General features: G+C 41.0%; 1 protein-coding gene across 1 annotated transcript in view; it reads left to right on the top strand.

Annotated features, from left to right (window-relative positions):
* Window positions 1-21,763, top strand: part of CPN1 (carboxypeptidase N subunit 1) — a 28,147-nt gene extending 6,384 nt beyond the window's left edge. Inside the window, exons 2-9 of the mRNA XM_025991955.2 lie at window positions 520-716; window positions 5,620-5,775; window positions 7,298-7,480; window positions 9,278-9,389; window positions 12,615-12,754; window positions 13,972-14,071; window positions 16,592-16,710; window positions 21,487-21,763. Of these exons, the coding sequence (XP_025847740.1) occupies window positions 520-716; window positions 5,620-5,775; window positions 7,298-7,480; window positions 9,278-9,389; window positions 12,615-12,754; window positions 13,972-14,071; window positions 16,592-16,710; window positions 21,487-21,600 (1,121 nt within the window). The 3' untranslated portion in view covers window positions 21,601-21,763. The remainder of the gene's footprint in view (window positions 1-519; window positions 717-5,619; window positions 5,776-7,297; window positions 7,481-9,277; window positions 9,390-12,614; window positions 12,755-13,971; window positions 14,072-16,591; window positions 16,711-21,486) is intronic.

Here is a 21,763-nt window from a genome sequence, read left to right as displayed (position 1 = left end):
CTAACAAGAAAATTTTTAATAAACAAGAAAAATTGGAGGGGACCAACAAAGATTTTCCAGATTTTATTTTGCTGTTATTCCATAACCTAGACTTTATACAAGCAGGTCTTGGGAAAACACCACTTTTACCCTGAAAAGATTTGTTTCTGAGAAACATCAAGCTACCATAAATGCCACCTGGGCTTCCACTTTCATCTTATTAACGAGATGACCTCCAAGAAATTATGCAACTGCCTCTGTACCTCCCTTCTTCTGAGGCTAATACTGCCTTCTTCATGGATTTTCTGTGAAGACTGAGTAATGAACACAGTAGTTCAATGGCATGAATTTCTGTAGATTCACAATTGTAATTTGTTCAAAAGGGCCTCAGGGATCACTGGAAAAGACCCAATGGAAAGCTAAATTTTCATTTTTTCATTACGGAAAAAGAGGGAAAAGGTCCCTCTGCAAGGTTAGGAATCCTTGGCACTTGCAAGCCTTCCCCATCTTCTCTCTTTGTGCGTGTTCTCACACTTGCAGTGGAACCGGAGGTCAAATACGTGGGGAACATGCACGGCAATGAGGTGCTGGGCCGTGAGTTGCTGCTACAGCTGGCGGAGTTCCTGTGCGAGGAGTTCCGGAATGGGAACCAGCGCATCGTGCGGCTGGTGGAGGGCACGCGCGTGCACATCCTGCCATCCATGAACCCTGACGGCTACGAGGTGGCCGTGGCGCAGGTACTGAGCCCCCAGGCGGGGAGGCCCTGTGCACAGCAGAGCCCTCTGATGAGTCCTCTAAGTCCCGCTGTAAACGCCGCCGTGTGTAATAGAGAAAAAGCTGGTGGAACTACAACACAGCGCCGAGACTGGGGTTCAGCCCAGTGGCAGCTTAGGCAGTGAATGTGGGCTCCCCCTGAGCTTTGCTCCCTCAACACCTTTCCAGCTGACTTCCCAGTTTTATTGTGAGGATCAATTGAGGCAGTGTCAGTGACAGCGCTTCATAAACTGGGAAATACTAAACCGGTGTGAAGGGCTCTTGCCTCAATTTTTAGCTTCAAACCCTAAATACTCTTCTCCCTCCCACACTACACTTCCATTTGCATTTGGGGGGAAATAGAACTTGCTTGTTCCAGACTTGCACCATCGGGGGCTAATTCTAGATTCTTCATGCTTTGGGTTATATTTCTATTTTTTATTGAGGTATTGACATACAATATTAGTTTCTGGTGTACAACATAGTGATTGGACATTTGTATACTTTGCTAAGCGAATACTATATTTCTGTATGGCTTTTTCCTCTACTTGTATAGTAGTCAGCGTTTTAATAATTTTAGAATTACATTGTGCAGGGGTATATGGGCTTTTATTTTATTTTCTGACATAAATTCAAAATGTCAATGTGACGTTTTTGTGACTGTGCATCAGAATCATAGGTGAAGATTTTTTAAAATACATATTCCTAGGTCCCCCACCTACCCAATCTGCTAAATTAGAATTTTTCCAGGGTGAAGCCAGGTACTTGCCTTACACAATGGATATGTTCCTTTAAAAGCTGTTCTCCAGTTTTCCCACTGCAGTATTGTTAATGTGCACCTTTCTGATTTGCCAGTTGGGGAACAAAGCTTTCTTTTCTCATTTGTTGAGTTGTGTTGGCCAGAAGCTGTAGATTACAAGGGTCGAATTTGTGTTTCATTCAACATCTTGGCTCCATACCTCCTCTGCCTCAACTTACCTCCCCAGCCCTATCCTCAAGTAGGTTTAAAATGGGATGGACCAAAAGGACAGGTATTGCATGGTTCCACTTGTATGGGACAGAGTGGTCATATTCATGGAATCAGGGAATGGAGGGAAGTTGACAGTGACTGGGAGGAGGGGAAATGGGCAGTTACTAATGAAGGTATATGAAGTTTTGGTTGAGTAGGATAGATAAGTTCTGGAGACCAGCTGTACAACATTGTATATATAGTCAAAAATACTGTATTGTACATTTAAAGTTTTGTTAAGAGGGTAGATCTTATCTTGAGTGTTCTTACCACAATAAAATACATTTTTTAAAAAGTAATGTAGTGAAATCTAGTCTTAAAAATGAAAAAAAAAATTGCAAGACTATCTCAAATAAACATTTTTAAATTGGAATAGAGGCATTAATGTCTTGAGACTTGAGTTTCCAAAGTAGCAGGAATATTTGAAAGATATGTGGGGGGATACCTACAGCCTGGCTGCTTTCCTTCTATTGGCCCTTCCCAATATCCCATTGGGCAAACTGGAGAACATCAAACTTGTTCACATCTTTTGTGGAATGAGGTGGGGTGGGAGAAAATCCTGGACAGCCTTCTAAATCCTAGAGCCATCTTGGGGGAGCCAGTCACCTTGCTCAGCTGTATACTTGTTCAGAGGGAGCAAATCTTGAACCTGAGCCCAAGAGAGGCCCCATCAGGTTCTCAAACTCCCAGAGCTACCTGCCATACTCAGAGGAAACCTGTCTGCATGGCTACACAGGGAAGACCTGCCTGGCCACCAAACTTTAATGCTACCTGTAGGTAAAATAGAATAATTTCCCCTTTCCCCACCCCATGAACAATTTCCAAATCTCAGTCCCTAGAACCTGTGCATATGTTATGTTACATGGCAAGAGAGAATTACGGTTGCAGATGTAATTAGGGTTGCTAATCATCTGACTTCATAATATCCTGGACTGTTTGGATGGGTCAAGTGTAATCAATCGCAGGGGTCCTTTAAATGTGAAAAAGGAAAGCAGAAGGTCACAGAGAGATCTGAGGATGTCATACTTCTGGTCTTGAAGAGGAAAGAAGGGACCATGATGAGCCAAGGAATGTGGGTGGCCTCTAGAAGCTGGAAAAATCAGGAGATGGGTTCCCTTAGAGACCTCAGAAGGAACACAGCCCTGTTGACACCTTTATTTTAGTCTTGTGAAACCCATTTCAGTCTTCTGACCTCCAAAACTATAAGATAATGAGCTTGTGTTGTTTTAAGCGACTAAGTATGTGGTAATTTGTTACAGAGGGAATAGGAAACCAGTATACCACCTACCCTGTTTATGGGCACTTTCTATTAAGGAAACTCCTGACCTGCCAACCTAATGACGTGGTGTGAGTGGTAAATTAACTGATAAGTAAATTAACATAGCTGCTAATATGGACAATTATGAGCTACATTGATTTGAATAAACAAGTAGTGAAAAACTCCTGGAAATGTAATGAAAATCATTATCTTATAGAAGCGAACAACCAAATTCCCAGTTGAAAAATTATATAAATGTTTTCCCTCAAAACAGAATTAATATAGGGAATTTAAGGTAACTTAAATAAATATTATGTTCTCAATGAGATATAAGAATCAAATATGAGCAGAATGCCATGAGAAATAGAGAAATCTAAGAACAATAAAGATTTTTTAAAAATATGAATGTGGGAGTACATCCGTGACTTTTTAGCTGCCCAACATCCATCCAGTCACCCCACTTCCAGGAGCTACCACCAATTTGAGCTCTACTCTCTCAGTCTACAGGGCTCCAGTGGACACTATTCCCCTTCTCCAATGCTATGCAAAGTATTAAATGAAATTTTAGTTTTGTGAGGGCCTTTGAACAATCTCTATTCTACTGCTTTATGTATTTTAATTATATATATATATATATATATATATATATATATATATATATATACACCCATATATATTATGAATTTCTAGAAGACTGGTATAACGTCTCATCATCTCTTTTTCTAGTGCCTTCAGAGGATTTCGAGTAGAGATGGGCTTAAATAAATGTTGATTGGCTAAAAGGATGAAATAATGAGTGAATACATGACCAAATAAATGATACAATTTGAAGTGTGAGCAGAGGAAGAAGACCCAGGAAGTTGATACAGCAGAGAAGAAAAATAAACAAGGACCCTAAATTTAAAAAATAAAGGGGTTGGGGGTGGTTTCCGTGGTGCAGCTGCTTTGCTGAAAAAGTTAAATATAGACTTAAATTATAACCCAGCAGTTCCTCTAATAGGTATCTACCTAGGAGAAATTAAAATATACATCCATACAAAGACGTGTATGTGAATGCTCATAGCAACATTATTCACAATAGCCAAAAAGTAGAAATAATCCAAATGTCCATGTGTGGGGTTGAATAGTATCCCCCCAAAATTCATGTCTACCTGGAACTCCTGGCTGTGACCTTATTAGGAAATAGGGTCTTTATATATGCACTCAAGTTGAGGTGAAATCATACTGGATTGGGGTGACTAACTCAAATATGACTGGTGTCCTTAGAAGAAAAAAGAAATCTATACAGAGTCACACAGTGGGGAGAAGACCTTAAAAGATAAGAGTAGAAATTGGAGCAATGCATCTAGAGCTGAGGGATGCCAAAAATGGCCAGCAGCCACCAGAGGCTGGAAGAGACCAAGAATAATCCTCCTCTAGAGCTTTTGGAGCATATGACCCTGCTGACATCTTGATTTCAGACTTCTAGCCTCTGGAACTGTGAGAGAATGAATTTCTATTGTGATAAACCACCTAGTGTATGCAATTTGTTACAACTTACAGCGGCTCTAGGATATAGGGCTATATAATCATCTCTTAATTGGTGAATAGATGAAATATAGTAAATCCATATAATGGAATATTTAATAAGCCATAAAAAGGAATGATGTATGGACACATGCTGCAACATGGAGGAACCTCAAAAACATTATGCCCAGTGATAAAGGCCAAATATGTAATGTATGATCCCTCTTACGGACATGGCCATAAAAGGCAAATCTATGGAGAGAGAAAGTGATGTCCCAGGGCTAGACTAAAAATGAGGAATGACTAGATAGGCATAGCTTTCTTTTCAGGGTGTTAGAAATCTTCCTAAGTTACATTGTGTTGATGCTCACACAACTTTTGTCATCAGGGACTAACAATTCATTGAGTTGTACACTTAAAATGGGTGAATCTTGTGATACATAAATTATATCTCAATAAAGCTATATTAAAAAATAGGGGTTCCCATTATCCTGAAATGCCCTACTTTTTAAAAAAATATTTTATTTGTTTTGTTTTTTAAAGATTTTATTTATCTATGCATGAGAGACATAGAGAGAGAGAGGCAGAGACACAGGCAGAGGGAGAAACAGGCTCCATGCAGGAAGCCTGACACGGGACTTGATTTCCGGTCTCCAGGATCACACCCCGGGCCGAAGGTGGCGCTAATCCGCTGGGCCACTGGGGCTTCCCTATTTTATTTATTCTAACAGAGAGAGAGAGAGAGCACAAGCAGGGCGAACAGCAGTGGGAGAGGGAGTAGCAGACTCTCTGCTGAGCAAGGAGCCCAAGGTAGGGCTGAATCCCAGGACCTCAGGATCATGACCTGAGCCAAAGGCAGACACTTAACCGACTAAGCCACCCAGGCACCTGTGAAATACCCTACTCTTGTTAGAGCTTCTCCTGGGATCTCTACCATCAGCATGTGGTCTACAGGGAAACTTGAACCATGCCATGGGGACTTTGGATAAATTAAAGAAGGAAATGCTACATCATTTGATAGATTAAGCTAATGCCCAAAAATACTATGCAGTGTTCTTCCACTACAAGATTCAGCCTGAAACCTTCCTTTTTCATTTCTTCATTTTCCCACTAGGGCGCAGACAGTTCTGGGTATCTGGTTGGCAGGAACAATGCAAACGGAGTGGATCTAAACCGCAACTTCCCGGATCTTAACACCTACATCTACTACAATGAGAAACACGGAGGCCCTAACCACCACTTGCCTCTTCCAGACAACTGGAAAAGTCAGGTAGGAGACAAATTTGCATGCAGAAGCAGGTAAATCAGCATCTGGAATTTCTTCTAGCAATCTTCACATTAATTAAACAGGCAAGAATGAAGCATTAATTCAGCTCTGTGTTAATCTGTCCAGAGCAGTAAGAACTGTATCTTCCACTCTTTGTATCCATTTTCTCTCCTAGCAAAAATCCCCTCATGGAGCACAGGCTGTTTGATGTTAGTGGCCATGATAGTAAAGTGAAAGTGGTATTATACAATTGCACAGAACTTTGCAATTGTACAAAATTCTTTCTTAGCCAGTGTTTCAGTTGATTTTTGTAACACTGTGGGGAAAATGCATGAAGCAGTAATGATATTCATCCCTGTTTTACAACTCACACAGCACGTAATTGAAGGATTCAGGATTAAAACCAGGTCTTCTGACTCCTAAGCCAATATTCTTTCTAGTGCATTATAATGTCAACAGAGGACTCTAGTATTCTATAAGGAAATTTCTCCTACATGTGATGAACGATGTGCTCACCAACAATTAGCTATAGAAGGAGGTTCAGGGAGTTCTGGCTCTCCAACCATGCTACCCCTCTTCAAACCAATCTCTCTCTCCCTTTTTAAAATAGACTTTATTTATTTTTATCTAACAAGAAGCCGTAATTTTATTAATGATATAAACAGAAAATTTCAAACCAAACTACAGTTATTCTTTTTGAAACACCCAAAAAAAGGTCCTCCATTTTCAGATGGTTACATTGTTTATTCAGTGATAGCATTACTGCTGTTCTTCAGGCTTGGACTGCCTTTGCTCCTGACACATTTGCTTGTGATATGACCAGTTCTATGTCCTTAACCTCTATACCTGTTTGATAAACCTCTTCCTCTTCACTCTCCTCTTATATAGTTGGAATCTGTGTGTTTTCTTGACTGTTTGAGACAGCTTCACCTTGAACTTTGAGTTTCTCAGCAGTTGCTAGTTGCACTTGCTGAGAGAAGTCCTCTGTAATAGACTTTATTTTTTAGAGCACTTTTAGATTCACAGCAAAACTCAGGGGGAAGTAGAGTTCCCCCATTCCCCTGCTTCCCATTATTAACTTCCCCCACCAGAGTGGTAATTTGTGACAGTTGAGGAACTACAATGACTCATCATCATCACCCAAGTCCATAATTTACATTAATGTTCACTCTTCATGTTGTACGTTCTATAGGTTTTGATGAATGGATCATGGCATTTGTCCACCGTTATAGTATCACACAAAACAGTTCCACTCACTGCCCTAAATGCTCTCCTTTTAGCTATTTTGTATATTGAGATTTCAAATGTGATTTCATTTTGAAAAAGAGTCCATCCACTTAACTTTTTTAAACCATCAGGCAGAAGACCAAAATTTTCCCTTCTATGCTTCCTATATCCAGGAAGATGCTCTTTGTTGTATTCAGACACGTAATCTTCTCAGGCCACTTCCTGACAAACTCATTTGGATATGGGCATTTGGCACCTCTGGTTGCAGCTTCACTGCCAGGCCCTCATCTCTCCACAGGTGGAACCTGAGACCCAGGCTGTGATCCATTGGATCCGCTCCTTCAACTTTGTTCTTTCGGCCAATCTCCATGGAGGGGCAGTTGTGGCCAATTACCCATATGACAAGTCCCTTGAGCATCGGGTCCGAGGGTTCCGCCGCACTGCCAATACCCCCACGCCCGACGACAAGCTTTTCCAGAAGGTATGCAGAATGGCAGCTTGTCTGGCCAGAGGCACCTGGGGCTCAGGAGAGTATTTGAGGGGTCTAATGTATGACTATATTATAGTTATAGTTATGGTGATATGAATATATTAATGAAAAATAGATTATGTACATAAAGAAATGTTTACATAGGGACGCCTGGGTGGCTCAGTGGTTGAGCGTCTGTCTTTGGCTCAGGGTGTGATCCTGGGGTTCCAGAATCAAGTCCCACGTTGGGCTCCCTGCATGGAGCCTGCTTCTCCCTCTGCCTGTATCTCTGCCTCTCTCTCTCTGTGTCTCTCATGAATAAATAAATAAAATTAAAAAAAGAAGTGTTTACATAATAGTTCAAAACAGCAGGAGAATAAAAGGAACAGATTATTTTATAGTTTATACATTATTAGCAAGTATGGCTAATATAACAATTAACATTAATTATTAATTGATCAATTAATGAATTTCATAGAGAGTAACACTAGTTATTGCTTTGCAAAGCAAATACATTATTATATTTTTTCCTCCAGTAATCTCATTTTTTCCACTGTTGTAAAGTAGTAATGAAAGAGAATTAAAGGGGATCCCTGGGTGGCTCAGCGGTTCAGCGCCTGCCTTTGGCCCAGGGTGTGATCCTGGAGTCCCGGGATCGAGTCCCACATTGGGCTCCCGGGATGGAGCCTGCTTCTCCCTCTGCCTGTGTCTCTGCCTCCTCTCTCTCTCTATGTCTATCATGAATGAATAAATAAATAAAATCTTTAAAAAAAAGAAAGAGAATTAAAGAGATTCCGCGTATATTCCTCTCCTCCCTGTATATAATACTGGACCCTATATATAATTTTTTCTATACATACCTATGATAAAGTTTAATTTATTAATTAGGCACAGTAATAATAACTAATAATAAAATAGAGCAATTGTAACAATATACCATAATAAAGGTTATGTGAATATGGCCTTTCTCTCAAAATATCTTACTGTAGGGGCACCTAGGTGGCTCAGTCAATTGAACATCTGACTCTTGGTTTCTGCGCTCAGCCCCTAGTCTGAGGATTCTCTCTTTCCCTCTCCATCTGCCCCTCCCCCTACATGTGGGCGTGCTTGTGCTCTCTGATGTTCTCTCCAAAATAAATAAACAAATCTTTTTTAAAAATCTTACTGTACTGTATTCACCCTTCTTGTGATGATATGAGATGATAAAATGCCTACATGATGAGATGAAGTGAGGTGAATGACGTAGGCACTGTGACCTAGCATTAGGCTACTACTGACCTTCTGACATATTGTCAGAAGGATCATCTGCTTCCAGACCACAGTTGACCATGAGTAACTGAAACCACAGAGGGCAAAACCATGGGTAAGGGGGGACTACTGTAATTCTTTGCATGGCAAAGGCCTATCTTGTTCCTTTGTTTTCTTTCATAAAACTAAGCTTGCCGTCCTTGTTAGTGTAATGGTGAGTATCCCACCTGTCATAAAACTCAGCTAGAAAACGGTATATGTAGAAAGGAGTTTATATATCATCTAGTGTCACCCCTCACTTTCACTTGAAGAAATTTATCCTTAAGATAGTGGAAAAATCAGAATACAGCTCTTCTAACTCTAGTCCTCCACACATGCCCCCCCCAACACATGTATGTGCTCACACACACCATCTTCCTATGCCTGCTGGTATTTTCTTTCACTAAAGTAATCAGTTGGTTATACATAGTGGGGTTTTGTGGTGTCACCTTACTTCTGAGTATGAGCAGTGCCATATGAGTTGGGAATACTCAGGTCATTTTCTACCTGCTCTACCTACAGCTGGCCAAGATCTACTCCTATGCACATGGATGGATGCACCAAGGTTGGAACTGTGGGGATTACTTCCCAGATGGCATCACCAATGGGGCTTCCTGGTATTCTCTCAGCAAGGGTAAGAAGAGTCCTGGGTGCAACAGTGCTGCAAGCTGAAGTGGAATAGGGTTCATTTCTCTTTCTAAATTATCATTTTTCGGGATCCCTGGGTGGCGCAGCGGTTTGGCACCTGCCTTTGGCCCAGGGTGCGATCCTGGAGACCTGGGATCGAATCCCACGTCGGGCTACCAGTGCATGGAGCCTGCTTCTCCCTCTGCCTGTGTCTCTGCCTCTCTCTGTGTGTGTGTGTGACTATCATAAATAAATTTAAAAAAAATTTTTTTAAATAAATAAATAATCATTTTTCTCAGGAATACCATAGAATTTTGCATTCAAGTAGAGATCTGAGAAATGGAGAACTCTTAAGTTGGCATTTAATGTCATCTTGTGATTCTTTAAAATGAAGGTAGGGACACCTTGTGGTCCTTTAAAACTGGTGGTTTACCTAGTAGATTAGGGCATAGGAGGGAAATAATGAAGTCAAATGATGATTAAGAATGTGGCTGTAAGGGTAAATTGGGTTGAAACCCAGCTTGCCCATTTACCAGTTATGTGGCTTCAGGGTAATTACTTAACCTCTCTGTACTTCGGTTTCTCATCTGTGCTTTAAGAATAATAATACTTGCAAGGGCCTGGGTGTCTCTGTCGGTTAAGGATCTGACTCTTAATTTTGGCTAGGTTGTGATCTCAGGGTTGTGAGATTGAGCCCCACACTGGGTTGCATGCTGGAGCCTGTGTAAGATTCTCTCTTTTTCCCTCTCCCTCCCATGCTCTCAGGAAGGGAGGAAGGAAGGAAGGAAGGAAGGAAGGAAGGAAGGAAGGAAGGAAGGAAGGAAGGAAGAAGGGAGGAGGGAGGGAAGGAAGGAAGGAAGGAAGGAAGGAAGGAAGGAAGGAAGGAAGGAAAGAAATACTTGCATCGTAATTTTGATGTGAATATTAAATTTAAAAATTACATAAAGCATTTGGAAATGCCTGGCTTATTAATGTTAGGATCTTTTTTTAAAGATTTATTTATTTATTTATTAGAGAGAGAGAGAAAGAGCACTAGCAGGGAAGGGTGAGAGGCAGAAAGAGGCAGAGAATCTCAAGTAGACTCTGCACTGAGCACGACACCCAACCTAGGGCTTAATCTCACAACCCTGAAGTCATGACCTAAGCCAAAATCAGAAGTCAGATGCTTAACCAATTGAGCCGCCCAGGTGCCCTAATTATTAGGGTCTTTTTAAAAAAGACTATTTATTCATTTGAGAGAGTGAGAGCTAGAGTACAAGCAAGGGGTGGGGGCAGAGGGAGAGGGAGAAGCAGACTCCCCGCTGATGGGGAAGCCTGACTCAGGCTTGAGCCCAGGACCTCAGGATCATGACTTGAGCCAAAGGCAGATGCTTAACTGACTGAGCCACCCAGACACCCCTATTGGGATCTTTTCTAAGTAGCGTGGAGCTATATGGCTTACATAGCAACAGATGACCAAAGGAGCTAGCCTGGGCATCAATAGTTTCCCTGCTATGTGCTTGCTTTCTGTAGCCTGCCTGCCTGTCTCCTTTGAGCCTGAGTTTGTCATTGACATTGGCCATTGACAGCATAACAGAAACCCCCAGCAAGAGGTTTCTGTCTCTCTTTCTTGAGACTTCCCCAATACTGAAGGCCTTCCCCAACATTGGGGTTCACTGTTTATGAACTTTTGTAGATTGGGAACCTAAAGATAGGAAAAACGCTGAAGCAGAAAGCCAGGTTCTTTTAGGCATGTTTTAGCAGCTATCTCTCCCATCCTTTCAAATATGACCTGGACAGAAAGATTACTAACAGAAAGCTCACTGTTAAGAGCTGAGCTGGGGCAGCCCGGGTGGCTCCATGGTTTAGCGCCTGCCTTTGGCCCAGGGTGAGATCCTGGAGTCCCTGAATCGAGTCCCACGACAGGCTCCCTGCATGGAGCCTGCTTCTCCCTCTGTCTCTGCCTCTCTCTCTCTCCCTCTCTCTCTCTCTCTCTCTCTCTCTCTCTGTGTGTGTGTGTGTGTGTGTCTCTCATGAATAAATAAAAGCTTTAAAAAAAAAGAGCTGAGCTGATGGCTGGTTTTATGAAGAGTAGGGAAGAGGAAGGTTAGGGAGTTACCATGTACTGGGAGGTGATAGACATCTTGTGGCTGAAAACTTGCTTAAACACAAAGTGAGGAGATTTTGTTGAACTTTATCATCTTTATTATTATTATTATTTAGTTTGCATTAGGAAACCAATAGGTCCTTCCTCCGATTTAAAATATGAAATCTACTTTTCCAAATTGTACTTGTTTCTCCCTCCCACTTCCCATCATCTGGGAAAGCATGGTCCAAGCTTCCATTAAAAATCATTGCCCTAAAATAAGTGATACAATTCCAAGATTATTCAGTTCATTAAAATGATTGTTACAACAGTGTGGTCTCTGGACCAGCATCATTAGCATCACCTGGGAACTTATTAGAACTGCAAACTGGCAGGAGTAGGGGGTGGATCTTACCCCATACCTACTGAAACTTAAGCTAAGGAGGCCCAGCAACCTGTATTGGCTGGAAGACACAGCCTTCTAGATTATTCTGTTGCAGAGAGCAGTCCAGCATAAGAGGTACAATTCTCCAACTTTCCTCATTCTATAGCAGCCACTTATGCTCATCAGCTTAGAGCAGGTAAAGTTGATTAGATGAATACTTTTTAACCCAAATACACTTGTGATATAAATACCACTCTAATAAATCAGGAACATATTTTTTAAATCATTAACTCAGAAGCTAAAAACAGACAAGCCTTAGATGGAAGAAAATTCCAGCTGCCTTCTGCTTTCTTAGGGCCCCATTTTCTGTTCTCAGGTTAGTGCTGTTTTCTCAGATAGGAGGAGGAATGTGAAAGCAAGATATTCATCTTATCTCTAACCCCCAAGATCTGAAGAACATCATCATCCAAAGAGAAGATCTGTCCCCCTAGAAGCAGCACACTTGCCAAGTCTATTATCAAGGCACCATTAACAAGCAGACTTTGGAAGTGAATTTAAGGGATGAAATGAGGAAGAGAGGATGGGGGTGACAAAAGGGAATTTGTAAAGAGAGAACATTACAGAATTGGGGAAAGATTTTATGGAGAGAAATAAATGGAGACCTAGAGGTAGAATAGAAGGTCATGGAGGGGGAAGCAAAGAAATTGTGATCATGGAGAGTTGTGGTGGGGCATTGGTGGGATCCTGGTTCTACAAATCTGCCACTGCCTTCTTCCCCTTAGGAATGCAAGACTTTAACTATCTCCATACCAACTGTTTTGAGATCACGCTGGAACTGAGTTGCAACAAGTTTCCTCGCCAAGAGGAATTACAGCGTGAGTGGCTGGGTAATCGAGAAGCCCTAATCCAATTCTTAGAACAGGTAAAATCCCATTCTTGAATTTTCCTGGTCATGGAAAGAGAACTGTTTTCTCATGATGGGCAAGAAATTTTGTGAGACTCAGTTCTGACTTTTACTTTGACTCCATACCATACACCTGGGCTTCTTTTACCAATCAGATTTATTCATTCAACATTATTAAGCAATTACCTGTCAGAAAGGGTACTATATGTTGGGGGGTTATGGGCAAACATATAAGGCTTATATGCCAATATAGAGCTTATATTTTAGTGAGGAGATATATACAATAAACAAAATAACAAAGTAAGTTTTAGAACATGTTAAATGCAAAATCCAATGAAGAAGGCCTTACAGAGAAAACGACATTTAAGCAGATGTAAAGGAGGTGAAACAGAATCATGCAAGCTTTCTAGAGGAAAAAGGGCTCCCAGATGAGAACGCCACAGGCAATGAAAGACTGCAACAAGCAGTCATTAGGGAAATACAAATCAAATACTCATTAGGATGGCTTTCAATACAGTAAAAGACAGTAGCAAGCATTGGCAAGCATGTGGAGAATTGGAGCCCTTGTGTATTGTTGCTGAGAATGTGAAATGGTTCAACCACTATGAAAAACTGTATGTAGTTCCTCAAAAATATAACATAAAATAGCCTTATATGATCCGGCAACTCCACTTCTGTATATAGATCCAAAAGAATGGAAACCAGGATCTCAAAGAGATACTCTCTCTGTGCACTGATACTTGTGCACTGATATTAATAGCAGCATTATTCACAGTAGCTGAAAGGTAGCAGTAACTCAAGTTGCAACCCAAGTGTCCACTGATGGATAAGTGGATAAATGAAATGTGGTATAGACATACAATGGAATATTCTTCAACCTTAGAAAAGAAGGGAATTTTGAGATATGTGGCAATGTGGAAGAACTCAGAGGAAAGTATGCCAAAAGAAATAACCCAGTCACAAAAAGACAAATATTGTATAATTTTGCTTGCATGAGTAGAGTAGTCAAATCCAGTGTCAAAATTTGCCTTAGATTTTCACAGTACCACTTTGAGTTCTCTGTTGAGAAGAGATTGTCAGGAACAGGAGTGGGGAGAGACCAGCTAATTAAGGGACTCTTACCATAATCTTTGTGAAGATCAAATGCAAAAACCTATGATAAAGGGCTCTGAGGACTCCCAAAAAACGACCACATGTCTTATGGTCATAACTGTGCACTACAAACTTTCCTACAGGTCCACCAGGGCATCAAGGGAATGGTGCTTGATGAGAATCATAATAACCTTGCAGAGGCTGTCATTTCTGTTAGTGGGATTAACCATGACATCACATCAGGTAGGTGGCCACTGCTTAGTGGGGTGAGAAGGAAGCCTTCATGTCCTCACCTTTTTTCTAACATGATCAGGGGGCCAGTTTGTAAGCCAGTGAGACCAGTAAGGGTGGCAAGGACATTGAAGGTGGAGACAGGAGGAAGGAAGGATGATGGACATAGGGACAGTGAACTTAGAGGCCCGGACTAGGAAGATGTAACTTCCTTTTCAGCATTCAGAAGTCACTGCCCCATACAACTACGTTAGGGGTGTTTTCTGGGTTTGAGGTTATTGGTAGCTCACAAACCGGTGTGAAATGGGGTTGAAAAGAAAAGGACTGTAAAACTGACATTTAGTCTTGTCCCTGTCCCAGGCATTTCACTACATCTCCATCCAGGGAAAAGTTAGCAAGGTGCATTCTATAGGCTTGTTGCAGGGCAAGAGTGATGGCAGAGGCAGATCTCGGAAGTGAACTGAAACCTACAATGCTACAGAATATCTCATGGTGCAGGTGTTGCAAACTACCCCAGACAAATTTGATAATGCACAACTCAGATTTTTTCTTTTTCTCTTTTTTTGATGTTTTGGTTTTAATGTAGAGCAGTAGCTTACCAATGCTCAGGGGTGGGTAAAATCTATCTCCCAAACCTCTATACAAGCAAAGCTCAGCCACATTTTATCACACTGATGCTTATTACCACACAGGCATCTTACAGTTCAGACTTATAGTCTGTTTAAACTGGATGAAATCTCAACTTAAAGGAGATAATTAATATTATTAAAGGTTGATCCCAGCACATCTTACATGAAAGTTTCATTCAAGGCAAAAGGAGCAACATCCTAAAGGCAGGATTCTCTATCCTCAGAGTCAGGCCTCAGACAGCCAGAATCCTCCATACCAGTGGCTGGACCCAAGACTGTTTAGGCATCACATCTTGGGCATGCCTCTGAACTTCACAGTTTGCTAGATTTTTACACCTTATTCATGCATAGACAGGGAATGTCTCTGAAACATTCTAGCCAATCAATATATATTGAATACCACTAATTCCACCAAGAAGAGCCCACTTTCGACACTCATTATGCTAAATTAACAAATTACTCATTTCACCATCAAAAAAGCTCATTGCCTAACATTCATTATGCTGCTTAGAAGAGCATCTAGTGTTGATTACATATAAAGATAGCTAAAGCCCTTGTAATAGCTGTATCTGGAATTGGGCCTTTCTGATATAATGCTAGGTAACCATTCCTGGCTGTAAGTCCACAGTTAAGAAAACGACAGCCCCTGTGGTATAACTTATACTACCCAATATATGCATAATAACTCACTGCTTTTGCTAAAGTATTTTAAAATAAATTACAGACATTTAATAGGGGACAGAGAAGAGACTTCCTTAATATTTATAGTCTGTATTATTCTTAATTACATTTATTATTTCAATTATTCATTGTTGTACACTTAAAAGAAATTTTAAGGGCATGATCACAACTGATTCTAAAGAGATACAAAGGGCAGCCCCAGTGGTGCAGCGGTTTAGCGCTGCCTGCAGCCTGGGGTGTGATCCTGGAGATCCGGGATCAAGTCCCACATTGGGTTCCCTGTATGGAGCCTGCTTCTCCCTCTGCCTGTGTCCCAGGCACTCTCTTTCTCTCAATAAATAAAATAAAATAAAATAAAATAAAATAAAATAAAATAAAATAAAATAAAATATAAAGAGATACAAAGTCATGAACCAAAATCTATATCCTTGCCATAGAAAAATAAGCTTTATTTTGGTTTTATTTTCCCTTTTATTTAGAAGGTGATAGAAGAAATATTAAAAATAGAATTCTCAAAATCAGAACTTTAGTGGTCATTTAGTCCAGCCCTCCCACTATAGTATAAGGTTACACACATACAACACCACTGAAGCTAGTTTTTGAACCCACGGCCATGATGTCCATTAGTGTAGAGCCATGTCCATCAGTGCAGGTTGTGCACTGCACAACTATGTGGCTTTTCTGGAAATGCTCATTCATTCTCTACTTCAGTGCTCACAATTTCATAATGTAGCCCATTTCTTTTTTGATAACTCTATTTGTCACAGTAGTTTTGCTTCTGTCTAGCAAAAATCTTGATCCTACAATTTAAACTCATAGTTCTCGTTCTTATTTTTTTTTAGATAGATGTCATTTCTTCACAGTGGCTTTTCTAACATTGAAACAGAAGTCTCATGTGGTTTCTTTATCATGCAAAACATTCATAGATCTTTCAACCTTTTTCCTAGTGACTCTTTCCTGGATTTGAGTTTGTTTTAAAATACAGAGTATAGAATTAAACACAATACTCTCAATACAGAGCAGTGTAACTTCTACTCCCTATGAGCTGAGAAGCTCATGCTCTTATTATATAAAATAGCCTAAAATTGTTTTCATGTTTCATCATGCTATTTTAAAAAAATTAAGCTGTGGTCAGCTAAAACCCTCTGATGGTTTTTCATATCAAGGTCCCAAATGGCAGATTTCTAATCAGCAGACTGAGTTATATTCTTGTAACTTTTAGGTGACCATGGAGATTACTTTCGGCTCCTACTTCCAGGCACCTACACTGTCACTGCCACAGCACCTGGGTTTGAGCCGGAGACAGTGACTGTGACCGTGGGCCCTGGGGAACCAAAACTGGTGAGTTAGGCTGACCTTCGCAGAGCACTGTAAAGATCACTTCCAACCTATTGCATGGTTCTAGTCTCTGCTGAGCTTCCTTCTTTCGCTTTAAAAAAAAAAAAAATCATTGCTCTCATATGCTTGTTTTTCTTCATTTTCCTATTATGCCCTTCCCCCTTCCATTTGGCTTTTCTCTTTCTTCTGTTTAACATAGCATAATGATGAAAAGCACTATTTTCTTCTAAATCTGGCTCATTGGTCTACAGAGCTTGGACAAATTACCTAATCACTCTTCCTCAATTTCTTCCTCTGTAAATTGGTGATAATAGCACCTCCTTTATAAGAGGTTGGAATGAAAAAGTGCATATAAAGCATTTTGTTTACAGTGACCTATACACTGAAACTCCTCAACAAATGCTGGTTTGTAAACCCCAGACCTTGCCCACTTACAGACACCCTAGGGTTGCATGCTTTTGTGCCATCAGCTGAGACTACCACCAGATGGCGTGCAGCCCCCTCCTGGTGCCCTGTGTGCCAGACTGTCTTACAGGCCACTCACCTAAGCCAAAGAGCCAGTGGCTCTCCAGTATTCAACTCTCTATGGCTGTCTTCCGTAGGAAGGACGGGAAGCAAGGAGCTTTTTGACCTACGGGCTGGACCTTTTCAGCTTTGGTCATATTAGAGTAGGATCTCAGAGCTAAAAAAGCTCAGAGATCATGGACAATAATCTTCAGGTTTCTCAAATGAGGAAAAGGTAATGAGACAGTTCTATAGACCTTGTTACCCACAAGTCTGCTCTTCCCTAGGACTTCCTCATTCTGTCCAGTTCCTTCTCTATACAATCCTAGAGCTTAGCCAACCTACTCACCCACTCGCTCCTTTCCCTGTTAACTCTGTGCAGTCAAATACAGTTACAGGTACCATTTACTGAATGGTTAATATGTAGAAGACATGATATGAGAGCTTTCTAGAATGATCTCATTTAACCCTAACAACAGCTCTGTCAGAGGCATGTAAATATTCCCATTTATGGCCAAGTAAACTGAAACATAGAGAAGGTAAGAAGTGTGTCCAATGTCACACAGCCAGTTAGGTGGAGCCACCACTGGAACCTCTCTTGGGCCTCCAGGGCTACCTTCTTAGCCAGTGTGTTACAGTGCCTCATGCTAAGCTTACAACTCGTGTTTGTAATCCATTATTTTAACACAAGGATTTGAATAAAGAGTTCTTTACATCCTCTGAAAAGTCTTCTGAAATTTCTAGATAGTTCCCCCATCCCTCTCCTCCCTCTATTCCTAGCTCCGACACATTATAAACTACTTCTACTTGTAGATGCAGGGAACAAAGAGTAACTGTGGCAGCCTGTTATCTGCTCTTCCCAGTTTCCCAACCAACTTTCTCTCCCCAATCCCCCCCTTTTTTTAATAATAAATTTATTTTTTATTGGTGTTCAATTTACCAACATACAGAATAACACCCAGTGCTCATCCTGTCAAGTGCCCCCCTCAGTGCCTGTCACCCATTCACCCCCACCCCCCGCCCTCCTCCCCTTCCATCACCCCTAGTTCGTTTCCCAGAGTTAGGAGTCTTTATGTTCTGTCTCCCTTTCTGATATTTCCCACACATTTCTTCTCCCTTCCCTTATATTCCCTTTCACTATTATTTATATTCCCCAAATGAATGAGAACATACAATGTTTGTCCTTCTCTGATTGACTTACTTCACTCAGCATAATACCTTCCAGTTCCATCCACGTTGAAGCAAATCCCACCCCCTTTTTTTAATTTAAAATCAACCAAGGGGATGCCTGCATGGCTCAGTGGTTGAGTGTCTGTCTTTGGTTTAGGGCCTGATCCCAGGATCCGGATCAAATCCCACATCAGGCTCCGAGCAAGGATCCTGCTTCTCCCTCTGCCTAGTCTCTGCTTCTCTCTATGTCTCTCATGAATAAATAAACAAATCCTTAAAAAAATAAAAATGAAATAAACTTAATTAACATATAGCATATTATTAGTGTCAGAGGTAGAATTTAGTGATTTATCAGTTGCATATAACACCCAGTGCTCATTACATCATGTGCCCTCCTTAATGCCCATCACCCAGTTAGTTACCCCATCTCCCTGTCTACCTCCCCTCGATCAACCCTCGGTTTGTTTTCCTAGAGTTAAGAGTCTTGTGGTTTGTCTCCGTCTCTGATTGTTTTATTTGATTTTTTCTTTTCCTTCCTATATGTTCATCTGTTTTGTTTCTTAAATTCCACATATGAGTAAAATCATATGGTATTTGTCTTTCTCTGATTGACTTATTTTGCTTAGCATGATACACTCTAGTTTCATCCACATCATTGCAAATGGCAAGAGTTCATTATTTTTGTTGGCTGAGTAATATTCCATTATAAACATATACCATATCTTCTTTATCCATTCATCAGTCAGTACACATCTGGGCTCTTTCCATAGTTTGGCTATTGTGGACATTGCTGCTATTAACATTGGGGTGCAGGTGCACTTTGGATCATTATGTTTGTATCTTTGGGGTAAATACCTAGTAGTGCAATTGCTGGGTCATAGGGTAGATTTATTTTTAACTTTTTGAGGAACCTCCATACTGTTTTCCAGAGTGGCTGCACCAGCTTGCCTTCCTACCAGCAGTGTAAGAGTGTTCCCCTTTTTCCGCATCCTTACCAGCATCTGTTGTTTACTGACCTGTTAATTTTAGCCATCCTCATGGTGTGGTGATATCTCATTGTGGTTTTGGTTTGTATTTCCCTGATGTCCAGTGATGTTGAGCATTTTTTCATGTGTCTGTTGGCTATTTGTATGTCTTCTTTGGAGAAATGCCTGTTCATGTCTTCTGCCCATTTCTTGACTGGATTATTTTTTAGGTGTTGAGTTTGATAAGTTCTTTATAGATTTTAGGTTCTAGTCCTTTGTCTGATAAGACATTTGCAAATATCAGGGCACCTGGGTGGCTCAGTCAGTTAAACATCTGCCTTCGGCTCAGGTCAGGATCCCAGGGTCCTAGGATGAGCTCCCTGTTCAGTGAGGGGCCTGCTTCTCCCTATCCCTCTGCCCCCTCCTTGTGCTCTCTCTCTCTCTCTCTCTCTCTCAAATAAACAAAAGCAAAGCAAAACAAAACCCAAACAAAAAAAAAATTGCAAACATTTTCTCCCATCCCTTTTTCTTGTTCTACCCAAAAATCAAATGACTGATCTGCAGCCACATGTGTGAGCCCTGCATTACAAGTGGTTTTCAAAGCCGGATGCAAACAACTGCAAGTCCACAAAAGTAATATATTCTACTTCAGAAGATTTCATTTCCTTTGTGATATAGCCTTTAAATAAATTAACATAACCTATCATTATGTCAAATATAACTCAGAAAGAAAAAAAATGGTCTTTTGTATATAATTCCCAGATAGAAAAACAACTAAGAACCCATTTGTTAATCATAGTAGAATCTATCTCTCTTTTCATTTTTTAAAAATATTTTATTTATTTACTCATGAGACACAGAGAGAGAGAGGCAGAGACACAGGCAGAGGGAGAAGCAGGCTCCATGTAGGGAGCCCGACGACATGGGACCCCTGTCCCCAGGATCACGCCCTGGGCTGAAGGTGGCGCTAAACGGCTGAGCCACTGGGGCTACCCCTCTCTCTTCATTTTAAAGCAGAGATCCATCTGGCTGGGGGGTGGGGGGAGATTATTTACTAGAGGCCTTTCATGTTACAGTTAAGACTCCTTCAAAGATCTTCCAGAGTCATCCAGTGTCCTCTTTGCTTTTCTCCACAGCCTGCCAGATGTCAGCCTCCATTCCTTTTCCTCTATCCCCTTATTTTGTTGCCCTCTCTCTCTCTCTCTCTCTCTCTCTCTCTTTCTCTTTCCTGGATCTCTGAATTACCATATACAAAATGATAATGATATAGTACAGTTTGCTCTGAGTTCCTCTACTTTGGGGAACTAGCAGAAAAGCTGGCTGTGGATTCTTGTGGAAGAGGCAGAAAATAACCCCATGGAGAGCTCTCTTGCCTATTTTTCAACTCCCAGCTGGCTTCAGCAGCTCAAATGGTTCCAAGAGCCTGAAAGCCAAGGATCCCTCAAGGGAGTGTGGTTAGAACACTGTGCCACTCCCTCTTCCCCGGATGGTTCCACAGCCAACAGATCCTACACTTGTCAGAATTATCTTTACATCTGCATGCTATGGCCAGAGGGGAAGTTTCAGTGTATTGCTGGAAAGGATGCACTCATTGTATATGGAAATTTGGAATTTAGGAATCCATCTAATAATCTGTATCATCTCTACTATCTATATTTTCAAGCATTTATGGCAGCAGGTTTAGATATGAAGGTCGAGGTATTCATTGGCATGCCAGAGCACAATGCCTGTGATTCACACATTGGCATGAAGGGGATTATTATGGCACCGTCAATCATAGCTCCTGTCCTAAGTAGTAATATTAGTGAAATTGTTATTTGAGATGCAGATGTAATTTTCTTCTAATCCTTATAAAACAAATGTATATTAAGTTAATTCAGATATATATATATATAATATATATATATATTATATATATATATAGTGATGTATATATCACTAGTGATTATGAACCACTTCTTGGAATTGTCAGCCATGCCTGATACTACCAGTGCTGCTGAGATCATGCTCCTTGGTCCCCTGCCCTCAGGACCTGGAACTGTGGTGAAACCAGGTCCAAACAGGTTTTCCCCAATTTCAATTCCAGGGTATAGGAAACTGACTACTTTACTTTCCTAGCTGCTGCTTTTTTTTCTTCCAGGTTAACTTCCATCTCAAGAGAAGCATCCCTCAAGCAACCCCTACCAGGAGAGTTCCCAACTCAGGACATGAAGGCAGAGTCTTACCAAAGAAAGTGCAGCCCCGGGTCAGCTAGAAAAGAAGAGATGGAGATGAAGCAGCCCCAGAGAGTCCCTACCTGAAATCCCCAGTGCTGGGGCCACACGTTAGAAAGGCTTGTTCCTGCTTTCCCATCAGATGAAGCTTTCTATTTTGTTATCTGGGACATATTTAAACATAAATATATTCAGAACAATTCA

Source organism: Vulpes vulpes, chromosome 15 (genome assembly GCF_048418805.1).
Source record: "Vulpes vulpes isolate BD-2025 chromosome 15, VulVul3, whole genome shotgun sequence".
NCBI lineage: Eukaryota > Metazoa > Chordata > Mammalia > Carnivora > Canidae > Vulpes > Vulpes vulpes.
This window is presented reverse-complemented; position numbering and strand designations above follow the sequence as displayed.